General features: G+C 44.3%; 1 protein-coding gene across 1 annotated transcript in view; it reads right to left on the bottom strand.

Annotated features, from left to right (window-relative positions):
• malrd1 (MAM and LDL receptor class A domain containing 1) overlaps positions 1-17,450 on the bottom strand; it is a 314,776-nt gene that overhangs the window by 201,295 nt on the left and 96,031 nt on the right. Inside the window, exon 14 of the mRNA XM_078535594.1 lies at positions 13,779-14,026. Within this exon, the coding sequence (XP_078391720.1) occupies positions 13,779-14,026 (248 nt within the window). The remainder of the gene's footprint in view (positions 1-13,778; positions 14,027-17,450) is intronic.

Below are 17,450 nucleotides of genomic sequence, written 5' to 3' on the forward strand. Positions count from 1 at the left end.
TGCACTTCTGGGGTCCGTATCCCTCTATTCCCATCCTGTTCATGTATTTGTCAAGCTGCCTCTTAAACACCACTATTGTACCTGCTTCCACCTTCCTCTAGCAGCAAATTCCAGATACTCACTACCCTCTGCGTAAAAAACTTGCCCCGCACATCTCCTCTATAGTTTTCTCCTCTCACCTTAAATCTATGTCCCCTAGTAATTGACTCTTCCACCCTGGGAAAAAACTTCTGACTATCTACTCTGTCCATGCCACTCATAATTTTGTAAACTTCTATCAAGTCGCCCCTCAATCTCCATCGCTCTAGTGAGAACAATCCGAGTTTCTCCAGCTTCTCCTCATAGTTAATAACCTCCAGACCAGGCAGCATCCTGGTAAACCTCTTCTGCACCCTCTCCAATGCCTCCATATCCTTCTGGTAATGTGGCGACCAGAATTGCATGCAATATTCCAAGTGTGGCCTAACCAAGATTCTATACAGCTGCAGCATGGCTTCCCAGCTTTTATACTCAATACCCCTGCCAATGAAGGCAAGCATGCCATATGCCTTCCTGGCTACCTTATCCACCTGTGTTGCCACTTTCAGTGACCTGTGGGACCTGTACACCCAGATCCCTCTGCCCGTCAATGCACTTAAGTGTTCTGCCATTTACTGTATAATCCTTGCCTGTATTAGACCTTCCAAAATGCATTACCTTGCAGTTGTCCGGATTAAACTCCATCTGCCATTTCTCCGCCCAAGTTTCCAACTGATCTTTATTCCGTTGTATCCTTTGACAATCCTCTTCACTATCTGCAACTCCTCCAACCTTAGTGTCGTCTGCAAACTTACTAATTAGCCCAGTTACATTTTCTTCCAAATCATTTATGTATACTACAAACAGCAACGGTCCCAGCACTAATCCCTGCAGAACTCCACTAGTCACAGCTCTCCATTCAGAAAAGCACCCTTCCACTGCTACCCTCTGTCTTCTATGACCAAGCCAATTCTGTATCCATCTTGCCAGCTCACCTCTGATCCCGTGCAACTTCACCTTCTGTACCAGTCTGCCATGAGGGTCCTTGTCAAAGGCCTTACTGAAATCCATGTATATAATATCCACTGCCCTTCCATTGTTGATCATCTTTGTCACTTCCTCGAAATACTCGATCAAGTTAGTGAGACACAACCTCCCCTTCACAAAACCATGCTGCCTCTCACTAATATGCCCATTTGCTTCCAAATGGTAGTAAATCCTGTCACGAAGAATCTTCTCCAATAATTTCCCTACCACTGACGTAAGGCTCACTGGCCCGTAATTTTCTGGATTATCCCTGCTACCCTTCTTAAACAATGGAACAACATTGGCCATTCTCCAGTCCTCTGGGACCTCACCCGTAGCCAGTGAGGATATAAAGATTTCTGTCAAGCCCCCAGCATACTCCTCCCTTGCCTCCCTCAGTACTCTGGGATAGATCCCATCTGGCCCAGGGGACTTACCCACCTTAATATTCTTCAAGACGCCTTAACACCTCCTCTTTTTTGATCTCAATATGATCCAGGCTATCTACACAGTCTTCCCTAGACAAATTGACCGCTAAGTCCTTCTCTTTGGTGTATACTGATGACAAGTATTCATTCAGTATCTCTCCCATTTCTTCTGGCTCCACACACAGATTCCCACCTCTGCCCCTGAGTGGGCCTACCCTTTCCCTGGCTACCCTCTTATGGTATGTAGGCTGTATGTCCCAAAGACTGGCGGATCGTATCAAACAGCATGTCCCTTCCGCTGTTTGCAAATGGGCAAGGTACAGACCGTACCCAACCAGCCCGGGCTTGCAAAACTCAAACCACAGGGCGGAATCATCCCAAATTTACACAAAGTGCGGTAGCAGGCGGGAAAAAAGTCGTTTTACCCGCCGGCTGCAATGATGGGTTTTCGTGCTGCATCGTCCCATTCCCGCCTTATTAATTATGCAGCCACAGGAAATGCGCCGTCTCGCTGGTGGGGCCTCTGATTTTCCCATAACACCATTACCTCGCTGCTCCCTCATGCAGGATGCCATATTTAAACTGCAGCCGCGCACACACTTTTTAAAATTCATTCACAGGATGTAGGCTTCACTGGCTGGGGCAGCATTTATTGTTCATCCCTAGTTGCCCTTGTGAAGGGGGTGGTGAGCTGCCTTCTCAAGCCGCTGTAGTCCATGTGGTGTAGGTACACCAACCTTCTTAATGCTTGCAGCCCAGGACAGCTCTGGTGAAAACATGGCCCCAAAAGCCAAGTAGAATGCAGCCTCCTGATTCAGTGACGCATCCCTGAGATGCCTTCTGGATGTGATGGAGGCCCGCTGTAATATCCTCTATCCCCGCTTTGGCCTCAAGAGGCCCATCAGCCTCACCACTCTGGCTTGGAAGGCAGTGGCAGAGGTGGTCAGTGCCAATGCTGCACACAAAATGTTGGCTATCCGGTGCATAAAATGGATGAATGATCTCATCCGTGCCACCTGGGTAAGTCAACCATCTCATCTCTCGAAACTCATACACTCACAAGCCCATCACACATTCACTGGCATCTGACACAATGCCAGCTCAAGGGACATCACCACTCACTCTCTCACACACACCCTTACATCTCCATCTGGCCTCATCTCCTCTGGAGACTGCCTCCTCAACCCTCACCATCTTCCACAGGTCAACATGTGGCCCCACCCATACCCTGGGATACACCCTTCCCCAGCACAGCCTTTGCCCTGCAGCCTCTTCCCTTGCCTGAGGTCACTTCTCCCACTTCTCCAAGCAAGCACTAGTCCTGCAGCAGTTGAAAAGCCACCCCATGGTCTGGTAGGTAGAGACCTGCCCACAAGCCCCTCTAAAAATGATGCGGTTCTGCCTGTGAAGCCTGGCGCTGATGACTGCAAGTGCTGCGCGAAGCAAAGTGGGCAAATAAACCTCCAAGTCTCGATTGAAGTGCAGCTCGCCAGGTGCATGTCACTCATTTACAGCTGTGAAACATGTCAGTGTGCAATCATGCCGATGTGCTCGGATGATCCAGCGCGGGGGGATGATTCTGGTGAGCAGGGCATATAGGGAGATGCCAAAGTATTGAAATTAGGTTCATGACGTGCGCTGGCGGGAAACGCGGCCCGCCATAGATGGGTGGAGTGGGCGATCGCAAACTGGTTTCACAATGGCGTGAAACTGATTTATGTTCTTCTCGTCATATTGTCCCCCCACCCCCAACTCCCCACCATGGCGCCCGACACCAACAGGATGGGAAATTCCAGCCACAGTGTCCAACATTAGATGCGATTCCGCAATTGGACAACTTTTGCTCAATAATCCTTAGTGTGCTAAGAATTATGCTGACAACCAATTTAAGATTGTCAGTCTGGCTCACAGTGTGGCGCATTTGCGTGTACTGGAAGCTACATATGTTAAAACACAGGGCCCTGTTCTTTGCAGACAGAAAGGACATGTAAACACACATTGCGCCTGTTTCAGCTAAACAAGAGTGACAGCCATTCGCTGGTTCATTCCCCAGAGCATTGTCTTGACCAATCAGGGTCACGCTGCCTGGTTTAAATTATTTATTTATTTATTTTTAATTTTTAAAAAAATGCTTGGCAGTAAACTGTCAGTCACCATCAATTGGTGCTTTCTCCATGGCAATGCTTCTACCAATCAGAGTCCACTTGCCAACCAATCAGCACTTTCTTCTTATACTACAATATAAGTATAATTTGTTGTTTCCCCTGACATTGGCATTTTATTGCAAATTGTCCTGATGACTGCAAGACAAGAAGTTTCAACAAAAAATGTCTCTTTTTTCAGCAATACTCAAGTTTGGAATACAATAACCTGAGTAATTTAAGACATGGCATGTAATAAGCATATCATGTTTAGAAGGGATTGGTGACTTTGGACCTAATAGTTTATAAATTCAGCTGCAGACCATAGTCTTGCAAACCCATCTGACACAATCACAATTCTCTTCAAAATTATCAAAAATTTTTCTGCTTTCTTTCTCACAACTGTTCTAACTAAAGGCGGAATCTTCCGCTCTCGCTGATGGCGAACTTGGAAGCGGGAAGTTGCCTTCCTGTCTGCCCCAGGATTAAGTTCTGGGTGGAAACGTCCTGCCTAGCTGCCAATTGAGGCCCTTAAGTGGTCAATTAATGATGACTTAAGGGCATCATCCTGACACCGCTGGTATTAACCTAGCTGCAGGTGGGCTTGTCACCATGAAGCGTGCACAGCAGCTAAAACCGTGCAGCTAGCTTCTCAGCTGCCAGCAATGGGGTGGGGTGGGAGGGGGCACGGTCCCTTGATCAAACGCACTCAATGCCTGATTGACGGACTCAACATTGAGAAGGGGGGGTGCTACTGAGAGCCACCCCCTTGCCCATGCTGCTGACCCCTCAGCACCCCTCTTCCCATGACCCCCACCTGCAAACCACCACCCCCCAACATCACTTACCTGTGACCTGGGTCCCTCTGCGATCTTGGGACTCTGGTACCTGTCCTTCTGGCAAAAGCCACCACCTCCCCAGTGGCACTGCTGAGCACAAGAGCTGCCAGCCTCTCATTGCCCGCTAGTTCTCAATAGGCCCGATTGGCGTGTGGTTCGGGGGCCTTCCTGAAATGGGGCAGCGTGGGTCCCTCACTGGCTCTCCAGCTGGCAGGCAAGACCCCCGGCGCCTCAAAAAGATTCACCTTATGTAAACACAAGCTTGTCACAGAGTCACACATGCTCTTCTTCATATAAGGGTACCGTTTTCTTATTTAACTTTAGAAAGATAATCACAGAATCATAGAATGCTACAGCAAAGAGGGGGGCTATTTGATTACTTGTGCCTCTTTGAATGAGCATTCCAATTAGTTCCCCTCCTGCTTTTTTCCCCATACCCTGTAAATTTTTTCTTCCAAGTTTTCCTCCAATTCCTTTTTGAAAGTTACTACCCTTCGAGGCAGGGCAATCCAGATCACAGCAACTCACTGCGCTGATCCTCATGTCACCTCTAGTTCCTTTGAAAATCACATAAATCTGTGTTATCAACCCTTATGCCACTGGAAACAGTTTCTTCTTATTTAGCCTATAAAACCGTTCATGATTTTTCACACCTCTACCAACTCTCCTCTTAACTTCCTCTATTCTAAGGAGAACAATCTCACCTTCTGCAGTCTTACTACATAACAAGTCCTTTACATTTGGTACCACTCAAGTAAATCTTTTCTGCACCTTTTTAAAGATTTTGACATATTTCTTAAAGTGTGGTGCCCAGAATTGAATACAATAATCCATCTATAGCCTGACCATATGTTATGGGGGCATCACTTTCTTCCTTTTGCATGCTAATACCTCTAGTAACAAAGTCATATGCTTTTTAAACAGTTTTCTCAACTTTGTTTAAACTTCAGCAAATCCCAGTTTACCTATCTCAGCCTGTGGATTCTAAATCCCACTAAGAGCCTGCAATTTGTTACAATCTCCCTGGAGACCAATAACTCTTAAAAAGAGGTTTGAACTTCCAGTTACGAGCTGAAAGAATGACACAATGAAATTTGTACGTTGTAAAACTTTTGCTGTAACCAATAACTAAAAAAGTACACTGGCTGGGATTTTCCAGTCCTGCCCGCTTCGGTACCAGAAATTCCCCCCCAAGGTCAATGGATCGTTGGCAGGTCCATCAGGTTTTCCATCCCGCCCACGATGATTCCCACCTTGGGCAGGACCAGAAAATCCCAGTCACTGTTGACTAAACGCTAATTTCTTTTTGTACGCAACTTGTACTTTAACTACAGAAAGGAATGTTCCCCTTCTATAGTTATCACACACCACACTCTCCATGGAATTACAGTCCTTAAAGCAAACAGTCCACAGTTGCTCCAAGCTTACAATGGGTTCCTGCATCCCCATGTCACCAAGCAATAACTCTGAATGACCATCTCTAGTTACTTTCCTCAGTTTTTGGAGTTTCTTAAATCCACAACCAGCACTAAAAACTGTTCCAATGATTCTTCTACCCCCAGCCATGCCAGGACAATTCTCCCAGAAACCTTTGAAGGTTGCAGGATGCTTCCCTTCAACAAGAGACACTCTCCACCCATGTACAGCTGAGGTAGTTCACAAAGCCAAGCAGCCCTTTTCTCTGCTGACCATACATTTCTGTCTGAGATTCACTGATTTGTAGCGATGTAACCTGATCTCAAAAAAGGCTTCCTCTGCCCTCTTTCCCCGTGGCAACGTGAAACACAATAGCTTTGTATCCAGATAAAAATGCTAATTAGCTATCCTTGAGAGCCCAGCTCTCTTTCATCTTGGAAGTAAATTGACAGTTTGCAGCACAACTGTTTACAACACAGACCTTCAACACCTTTCTGGGACTTTAGGAGACTCAGAGTCTACTCATTGTAAACTCAGAGACTGCTGCCATTGTCTCCAAGCGTAAGTACCTTACACCTTCTTCCAGTAAAACAATCAAAGTGTTCCTTTGATCTCTAACAATCAAACCACCCAGGTTTTCTGTCCAGCAGACTCCAGAACAGGTTATCATATGACACGCTTTGTTTACCCTAAATTTAAAGATACAGTTCAAAAACATCATAACCTTATAAACCTCACAATTGTAACATTATACAGAGATAAGTTGTGACAACTGAACAAAGAAAACCTGATCATAACTGTTGTTCTTTACGTTTGCCTAGATAATATTAGAAATTACTACAGAAACAGGCTATTTGGCCCATTCAGTCCATATTAATGTTTATGCTTCACTTAAGCAATAGTCATGTGCAGACCCTCTCCCATTTTTTGTTATTCCTCTTTCCTTCCACCGCTTGGAAACATTGGCATAATCTCTGCTTCAATCACAAACTCTCGTAATGCATTTGCAGTGTAAAGTAAAATGATTTCTTCTGCCCTCCATTCTAAATGTCTTACATTTAATCATTGGGTGGGGGGGGGGGGGGGGGGGGGGGGGGGCGATTACATCCCTCATTTGTAATTTGTAATCTTTGTGATTATCATTGACTGTGGGGTAACTGATTCAGGAAACATGTGGGGAGGAGATATGTCTTACTAAATCCTCACCCTAGTGTTTACACCTATGGTATGACTTGTCTCAATTTGCTTCCATTCCCCACTAAAGATTAAGCAGGTATGAGACCTTCTGCATTTTAAGCTCTGCTGGGGCTCCATGGAATTCAAAGATGCTGAAAGTTTTTCCTGCCCGCTGCTAAATCATAAAATATCAAGGTTAAAAGCCGCAATACTTTCAGAGCAACACATTAAATGCTGTTAATGCTGTCATTTGTTATCTCTGCAATGCACTGTTGACAACGCACCTTTAATGGCAAGTTCACAATGCTATAAACAGACTCATGATCCAGAACAACTGTAAGTCTCATATTGAATATGTATTTGAAGACCTTGTGCAGTCTGTCTCCAGTCTATTGGAAAGGGTTGGAAGCTGTTTGATTGTAAACCTGAACATACATAGAATTTCAGGAAAAGATTGCTGCAACAGTTAAACAAGAGATATTACAGGTTTTATTCGTTTGATGCATTAACAAATGTCTGGTTCTGTCATGCTGGTACATTTGTCAGTTCTACTCGATCACTGAGAGGCATAATCAATCAACTGTCCACTGTATAACAATCTTCTAGCAAATACCAGAAACACCACTTTTTAAATATATTGTTTGACTTTGTTTCAGGTTTTGCCCGTTCACAAAGCAAGGCTCTGAAATGGTATGAGAAATGGCAGTAAATATTCATTTAAATATAAGAGCGGATTCTGCATTCTGAGTAGGAATGGTCACTTGGAGAGAACACATAGTGAGAAAGAATAATGTGCAACTCATTTTTCCATTCCCTATTCAGCAACTCGCCCATTGCGTTAAATGAGCCTTATAATATATTTATATGACGTATAGTGCAGCTTTCCATTCATACTCAATGGGATCATATGAACACCTCTTTGCCCACTTGGATGTGGCTTGGAGGAAGTTCCATAGTCCTAAATTTTGTAGTCCAGCAAAAATGGGCTTGAGCTGTCTTGTCATGGGCTGGGCTGAATATCCTTGGGAGTCTTTCCCTCAATCTAATTTGAATAGGCTATTGGCACATAACGAGCTTGAATCGAGAGAGCTAGACCTGTGGTACACTTGATTGAGGAGTGGAAAATCCAGCACCTTGTAAAGGCCCACAGCATGTGGCTATGGGGTTCATTGAAGTGACAGACAAATTTAGTAATTGATCAAAATGTTCAGAACTGCTGGTTCCCACTTCTGCCCTGGGATCACTACTTGTTTTCTAATCGCTGTGCATTGACTCTCAGATACTTGGTTGGTGGTAAAGTGGGATTTCTTTATAAAATATTGAGCTGCCTGACTAATGTGACAATGGTGATGCTGCCTGGAAAAGTACAGTGGCAAAACAATTCAAAGAAATGGTAACTTTAACTGACTCGGGCAGTGCTGTTCTTCTGACTGAAGCAGCTGATAATCTTTAGTCAGCAATTAGTGTAACTTCCCAACAACCTCCCAGGGCCAAGTGCAGCTTTCCGAGGCACTGACGGGCAGACATACTAATTCCGAAAACCCTGTAATAAACATGTTGGAAGCAAACATCTTCTGTGATGCTTCACTTTAAAGTTCCTCCAGTTCTAACTTCTTCTATTTCCTCCTCTTCTTCCTTCTCTTCATAACATAGGATGAAAGTGGTTGTTTGATAGTGCAGAACTTAAGTGTTGCAGAAAAAAAGACATTTTGTCGAAACTTATCATTTTGCACTCCATCAGGTCAATCGCAAGAATACCGATGTCAGGGGAAGCAACAATGTTATACTGTATGAGAAGGGGGTGCTCATTGGTTGGCAAGTGAACTCTGATTGGTAGAGGTATTTCCATGGAGAATGCACCAGTTAATGGTGACTGACAGTTAAATGCCAAGCATTGCTTGAAATTTAAACCAGACAGCTTGACATTGATTGGTCAAGGCATTGCCTTGAGGAATGAACCAGCGAATGGCTATCACATTTTGTTTAGCTGAAACAGGTGCAATGTGTGTACATGTCCTTTCTGTCTGCAAAGAACAGGGTCTGTGTATTAATATATGTAGCTTCCAGTACATGCAAATGCGCCACACTGTGAGTCAGACTGACAATCTTAAATTGGTTGTCAGCATAATTTTTAGCACACTGAGGATTATTTAGCAAATGTTGTCCAATCATGGAATCACATCTAATGTTGAAAACTGTGTTTTGAGTTTTGTAAGCACAGGCTGGTTGGGTACGCTCTGCACCTTGCCCTTCAGCAATACTCAAGGATGAGAGTTGTTCATATCAAGAATCTATTTCTTCAGTCCCAAAAGTAACTTCCTCCAGTATTCACAATAAATGGCAAGTAAAATCTTCAGAGAAAGAAACAAAATTTGAAGTTCAGACCAAGTTACACAAAGAGTCAGATACAGCTTCCTCAATGCAGTACCCTCCTACGGGATAATGAGAGTGTTCTGAGAGGTCAGATCTAAGATGACAATCAGGAGAAATTACATGGAGGACCTCGGCCACACCTAGCCGTTTCCATTTACATGCTGACAGAATTGGTTATAAATGTGCAATACCACAGGGTTTTTGCTGACTATTTGTGCACCTCATAATTCCTTTGTTCCACTAATTGTTGGCAAATTTCAGACTGTCTGACTATTTGGATGGCCTTTTCTAGAGGCAGATCTTCTTTTGCCTATAGTATGTCTGTAAGGGCATTATCAGCCACTCTGGCTACTACTCTGTCTCATATGAACTCTGACTTAAGGTCACCAGAGTCACAGCCCTCATCGAATCTGTATAATTTATATATGAAAGAGTTAACAGGTTCTGTGGGCTGTTGGACTTATTTGTTGAACTTTGCTCACTCTAGAACTTTATTACTTCTTAAATTAAAGTAGGTATTGAAGGATTTCAGAACATTTTCAAGCTTAGCTAAAAATTCATTCATTCCTTGCCTTGCAATGACATAATCGGCTATCGGACCTATTGAGTGCAGTAGCGTATTTACCTTGTTCAGCCTCTGCCTTCTTATCTAATCCTGAAGCTATCATGTATCTTGAAAATCTTTTTGCCAAAGCCCCCAGTTCTGCGCCTGGTTTGGCCCTTGTATCAGTCCAAATTTGGTAGGGTTGATTCCTTATTCATGATTGCTTTACAGCTCAGCAGAGTACAGCTTTAAATGCTGTTTCACATTTAAAGATGGTGCTGCAGTAACCGTTTTTCAATGATTCTTCCTGTAGGGTTTTGGTGGGCTCCCGCGGTGATTACAGATCAAAGGGATTGACTTCTTACAGCCAGAAGAGTGCGTCCACCTGCTCTCTGATGAAGTGGTGCACACCTGTGTGTGTATGGAGGTCTCCATAGGGAGGATGGCAAATGCCATGGAGGCCCTGGTTCAGCTGAATGCGGAGATATGTGCAGACCTGCACTCCATCGCGGGAGCCTTGGGTAAGTTCCTGAAGTGACAACACGAAAGGGAAACCGGGTACCTCGACGTCCCTCCAGGTGCTCCTTCCCCTCAAGGAGTTAGGCCGGGGACCCAAAGGGAGGAGGAGCGGCAACTGGACACCCCTGGATCATCCACTCAGGAATCTCGGAGGCTGTCCGCTCCCTCCGAGTCACCTTTGCCTGTGACCCCCACAACCTCGTCCTCTGTCACTACAGAGGGAGAAGCTGGCCAATGAATGATTCTGGAGGGAGAAGTCTAGGTGTGGCAGGGCCTTTCAGTAGCACTCTCCCACGCACACGGATATTTCACATACCACACTCAGCTCAATGTCCTGAGCATTTTCAATTCTGCCTGCTGGGGTTCACTTTCAGTTGCCCATCTGAGCTGGCCCACTGATCACACTCCCATGCAGCACCTGATCTCGCCCACCATGACTGTCACTTTCGATTGAGACAGCCTGGTCTTCATTCAGTTTTTTGTGGGCTTCTCCATATTTTCCCCTCCCCCAATTCACCCATTTCCTTTCCTCCATCATTGTTGACCCCCCTGGCATCATCTTCCACCTCCCCTCCATGACCTACCAGCCACAATCCTTTTCTATCAGGGATATCCAGGTGAAAATGCACGTTCCCTGAGCTGTAAAGCAATCATGAATAAGGAATCAACCCTACCAAATTTGGACTGATGCAAGGGCCAAACCAGGCGCAGAACTGGGGGCTTTGGCATCCTTCACTTGGACATCCTCCCTCCTTACCCCTTTGGAAACCCTTCTCCCCTTGGAAGCCTTTTCCCCCTTGTAATCCCTTCACCCCTCCCCCCCCGCCCCCAACTCCCCGACTCCCCCACCTTGGTCCTCCTGCCCCCCTGGACTCCACCCCCGCTTAGTCCTTACCTCTTCCTGACTCCTTCAGACACCCTTACTTCTTCCTCCAGCCTTACTTCTTCCACACATAGTCCTGCCCCCTTCCTGACTCCTTCCTGCAGCCTTACTCCCTCCCCTCTCCACATTCACCCTCCCCTCAGACTCCCTCCCTTCTCCGCACTCCTTCCTCCACCCTGGACTCCCTCCCCTCTCCGCACTCCTTCCTCTACCCAGACTTCCTCCCCTCTCTGCATTCCTCCTCCCCTCGGACTCCCTCCCCCTCCACGCTCTTTTCTCCTCTTGGACTCCCTTCCCTCTCTGCACTCCTTCCCCCTTCTGAACTCCTTCCCTTACACTGTCCAGCTACCTTGCACCTACCTCCCCAGTTGCCATCTTCTCCCGTTACCCCTTCCTTCCCCCGTACTCCCTCCCCCCCCCCCACACCACGTCCCCCGACACCTTCATTCCCCTCCTCCCAACCTCACCCCATCCTGACACCTGGATTCCCCCCCTCCCAATATCACCCTATTGTGACACCTCTTCCTCTCCCAGTCGATCCTAGACCTTACTCTCTCACCTCCCTGTACATCGTTCTCTCCCGAACACAGCTGGGCCTTGCTCTCCACCCCCTTCAACCATCATCCGTTGTGAGCAGAACATCAATGAACTTTCAACTTCCATGAGCTGCTTGGCAGCAAGGCCATGTCCATTAGAACCACCCAGCATGCCATGAACGTTTCTCCAGTATGCTGTTGCTGTCGGGCTCCAGCATCTTCTACTCCTTGGATGTCCACCAAGTGAGCAAGGCCTGGCGATAAGTCCTGACTTCTGCACGTCACAGTTGTCAAGACGTGTTCTGCACTGGCGTGCAATTGTGCTGATGTGGACGGACAATCCAGCGGCGGTGGGGAGGGACGATTCCAGTGGGCTGGCCTTATAATGATATGCAGATGTATGGGAATGAGGTTCCCGATGTCCAGTAGTGGGAAAAGCAGCCAGCTATTGACGGGCTGAGCTGACGATTGCAAACTGGTTTTACGACGTTGTGAAACCGATTTTTGGCCCTCTCACCATATTGCCCACTCATGCCACCGAGCATCCCCGACGTCAGCGGGCATGGACGGTTCCACCCTTAGAACTGAATTTTTTTTTCACCCTAGCTGTGCCAAACACCCTTATACGACACCTCCCTCCAAGTCTTGACCCAACTTTTTTATAGCTGTTCCTTTAGTTTTTCAGATTCCTGATCCTTTGCTAGCTTCTTAAGTTCTGGGTTTGTTAACGAGCTGCCATTGTGTTGTAATAGTTTGTTCAGCAGGTCTCACGAAAAGGTTCTGGGGTTTGTAATGTTCAACAACAGTACTTATTGGTAACAAATAACATATATATATGTTCAAAGTATAGCCCAGACTATGAACTAGCTCCATGCTTACTTCTACACAAATCTCTGCATACTCTTAGACTGACTCAGGTCCCTTGTCATGTGGCCCTTTACATCACACTGTGGATGATACTGTTCTTCGGTCCTATATTACCCCTTGCTATGCCAAACACTCTTATACTACACATCTTTTTTGACCCAGCTTTTAGTCTCCCTTCTCATCGTTCCTTCTTTGGATCAGCATCAGCTTATGTCTGATTACACTTCTGTGAATTGTATTTGGGATGTTTCTCACATTAAAGGTGTTATGTACAAATGAGTTGCTACAGTAGTATCTGTTCCTCCCTGTTTATTTTGTAGCACTTTTTCATCTCTGAATACTCTTTGGATGTAGTAATCTTATTTTGTTCCTTCTTATAAGAAATAAGTGAAAATAAATTTACAGCTTATCAAAATAAACCATTTTTAAACCTACATAAACACCAAACCACACATTATGTCCAGGCACAGACTGTACCTATTAACAGATTTCCGGAGTTTCAATTTACCATGTCACAGCTGGATCCTTAGTATGATGTGATATTCATGCCCAACATGCAAGTCCATTTAGAAGCAGGTTTTGATTGATGTTTAATAGCTCTGCACAAGTTCCTAAGCCTCTGTATTTGTGACAGTCTTTGGGTTGATGCCTTCATTACTGTCTACACCTCAGGTTTTGTTTTTATAGGCAGCCAGTAGTGCATATCTCACAACTGAAATACTTGAGTTTGACTCCTAGCTTCAACTGACATTTATTCTCAGGGTTAGGGATGGGGGTGGGGGGTGAGGTGAGGTGGGGGGGCTTGGGAGGAAGATCATTAGAAGTCGTATTATACATCCTGTAATTTCTACAAACTGTTTCATGTGAACATAAATATATTTGCACAAATATTATGATACCAACCATACATCAAATATCAGACAAAGGGCAAAATTGACAGCAAAAGTTGGATTTTCTAAATGTGCATTGCTTTATGTTACATAGGAGTGATAGCAAATAAAGTCTTTAGTACCTTACAGTCTTTGCTTCTCTTACTAATGGATGGACCAGAAATCCTTGCTAAGTGTCCAGGTAGCTGTGGGAATGGGCTTTCGATATAAATATAATGACCAGTTGGATTTCTTAGTGTGTGATCAGTAGCTGGACTTGCACCCAATGTTGGTGTACTTCCCAATTTAAGGGTCCAGTCAAAGCTATCATTTCTCCACTGTCTCCAGGTGCACAGATCAAATTCAAAATCACAATGCCCCAAAATTGTACCTGTAAATGAAATAAATCTCATTACATTTTTGTAATAATTTTGTTGTTTTTAATACACACATACAAACAAGGAGCAGGGGTAGGTCATTTGGCCCCTCAAGCCTGCTCTGCCATTTAATAAAATCATGGCTGATCTGGTAGTAACCTCAAATCTATATTCCACCTGCCCCCGATAACCTATCACCCCCCTTGCTTATCAATAATCTTTCCACCTCTGCCTTAAAAATATTCAAAGACTCTGCTTCCACCGCCTTTTCAGGAAGTGAATTCCAAAGACTCACGACCTTCTGGGAGAAAAAAATTCACCTCATCTCCATTTTAAATGAGTGACCCCTTATTTTTAAACAGTGACCCCTAGTTCGAGATTCTCCCACAAGAGGAAACATCCTCTCCACATCCACCCTGTCAAGGCCCCCCAGGATCTTATATGTTTCAATCAAATCACCTCTTACTTTTCTAAACACCAGCGGATACACGCCTGGTCTGTCCAGCCTTTCTTCATGAGGCTACCCACCCATTCCAGGTATTAGTCTGGTAAACCTTCTCTGAACTGCTTCCAACGCATTTACATCCTCCCTTAAATAAGGAGACCAATACTATACACAATAGTCCAATTGTGGTCTCACTGGTGCTCTGTACAACTGAAGCATAACCTCCCTACTTATGTATTCAATTCCACTCGCAATAAATGAGAACATTCTATTAGCTTTCCTAATTAATTGCTGTACCTGCGCACTAGCTTTTTGCAATTCATGTAATAAGACACCCAGGTCCCTCTGCATCTAAGAGCTCTGCAATCTCTCACCATTTAGGTAATATGCTTTTCTTTTATTCTTCCTGCCGAAAAGGACAATTTCACATTTTCCCACATTATACTCCATTTGCCAGATCTTTGCCCACTCGCTTAAACTACCTATATCTTTTTGTAGCATCCTTATGTTCTCTTTACAACTTACTTTCCTACCTATCTTTGTATCATCATCAAATTTGGCAACCATCCCATCCATCCCTTCATCTAAGTCATTGATATAAATTGTAAACAATTGAGGTACCAGGACTGATCCTTGCGGTGCATCACTCATTACATCTTGCCAACCTGAAAAAGGCCCATTTATGCCTACTCTCTGCTTCCGGTTAGCCAGCCAATCTTCTATCCATGCCAATATGTTATCCCCTGTACCATGAGCCTTTATTTTCTACAATAATCTTTGATGTGGCACTTTAGCAAATAACTTATGGAAATCTAAGTAAAGTCCATCCACTATCAACAGCATATATTACTTCCTCAAAAACTCCAATAAGTTGGTTAAACATGATTCCCTTTCACAAAACCATGCTGACTCTGCCTGATTACCTTGAACTTATCCAAGTGCCCTGCTATAGCTTCTTTAATAATAGCTTCTAACATCTTCCTTATGACAGATGTTTAGCTAACTGGCCTGTAGTTTCCTGCTCTCTGCCTCCCTCCCTTTTTGAATAATAATATTTGCTATCTTCCAATCTAATGGGAGTTTCGGAAAATTAAAACCAATGCATCAACTATCTCACTAGCCACTTCTTTTAAGACCCTGGGATGAAGTCCATCAGGACCCGGGCACTTGTCAGCCTGTAGCTCCAACAATTTACTCAGTGCCACTTCTCTGGTGATTGTAATTTTCCTGAGTATCTCCCTCCCTTCCATTTTCTGATGCATAGCTGCTTCTGGGGTGTTACTTGTATCCTCTGTAGTGAAGACTGATGCAAAATACCTGTTCAATTCCACTGCCATTCCCTTGTTTTCCATTATCAATTCTCCAGACTCACTTTCTATAGGACCAATGTTCATTTTGTTAACTCGTTTCTTTTTAAAATAGTTATAGAAACTCTTACTATCTGTTTTTATATTTCTGGCTAGCTTTCTCTCATACTCTAAATTTTTCCGTCCTTATTAACCTTTCAGTCATCGTTTGTTGTTCCTTATATTCTGTCCAATCTTCTGGTCTTCCACCTATCTTTGCACAATTGTAAACTTTTTCTTTAAGTTTGATACTATCTTTAAACTTTCCAATTAACCACGGGATGGTGTGTCTGTCCCTTGGACTTTTTCTTACTCTTTGGAATGTATCTATTCCGTGTATTCTGAAATATCCCCTTAAATGTTTGCCACTACATCTCCATTGACCTATCCCTTAACCTAATTTGCCAATTTGCTTTAGCCAGCTCTGCTTTCATGCCCTCATAATTACCCTTATTTAAGTTTAAAAACATAGTCTCGGACCCACTACTCTCTCCCTCAAACAGAATGTAAAATTCAATCATATTATGGTTGCTGCTACCTAGGGCGCCTTTACTAAGAGGTCATTAATTAATCCTATCTCGTTGAACAATACCAGGTCTAGTTTAGCCTGCTCTCTGGTTGGCTCCAGAACATGCTGTTCTAAGAAACTATCCCAGAAACATTTGATGAACTCCTCATCTAGGCTACCTTTGCCCATCTCCCTTTTCCAGTCTATATGTAGGTTAAAATGTCCCATGATTATCACCATGCCTTTCTGACAAGCTCTCATTATTTCTTCCCTTATGCTCCATTCTACCATGCGGTTACTATTAGGGGGTCTGCACATGACTCCCATAAGTGACTTCTTACCTTTATCATTTCTCATTACCACCCAAACCGTTTCCATATCCTGGTTTCATGAACTTAGGTCATCCCTGTCTACTGTGCTAATACCATCATTAACTAACAGAGCCACCCCTCCACCTTTTCCTCACTTCCTGTCCTTCCTAAATGTCCTATACCCTTTAATATTCAGGTCCCAATCCATGTCCTCCTGCAGCCATGTCTCTGTAATGGCTATCAAATCGTACTTATTTATTTTTATGTGCGCTCTCAGTTCATGTTTTGTTTTGATTACTTTGTGCATTCAGATACAGAGCTTTTAGTTTTAACCTTTTATTCTAATTATAACCTCTAGTCTCATCTGTTAATTTACTGTTAGATTTGTACTCTCTATCCCTTCCTGTCATGGTCTGTTTTGCATTTCTCGTAATAATATCTTTCTCTTTTGCTTTGTCTCTACTCTTTGATTTACCACATCTTCCCAAATTTGATCCCTTGTCCCCGCTACTCAGTTTAAAATCCTCTCTACTTCCCCAGTTATGCAGCTCACAAGAACACCTGTCCCAGCACGGTTCAGGTATAGACTGTCCCGACGGCACAGATCCCACTTTCCCAGTGCCCCATGAACCGGAACCCACTTTTCCCACACCAGGCTTTGAGCAATGCATTCATCTCCCTAATCTCACTTGTCCTATGCCAAATTGCATCTAGCACAGGTAATAATCCAGACGTACCAGGCAGGGAAGGTTCCCTCATGAGCATTTCAACATCAGGTCACAGCATTCCCCACTAGAAATGGGGAGGCTATCCGTTCTCTTGATAGCA

This window comes from Cetorhinus maximus, chromosome 3, assembly GCF_964194155.1.
Source record: "Cetorhinus maximus chromosome 3, sCetMax3.hap1.1, whole genome shotgun sequence".
Classification (NCBI taxonomy): domain Eukaryota; kingdom Metazoa; phylum Chordata; class Chondrichthyes; order Lamniformes; family Cetorhinidae; genus Cetorhinus; species Cetorhinus maximus.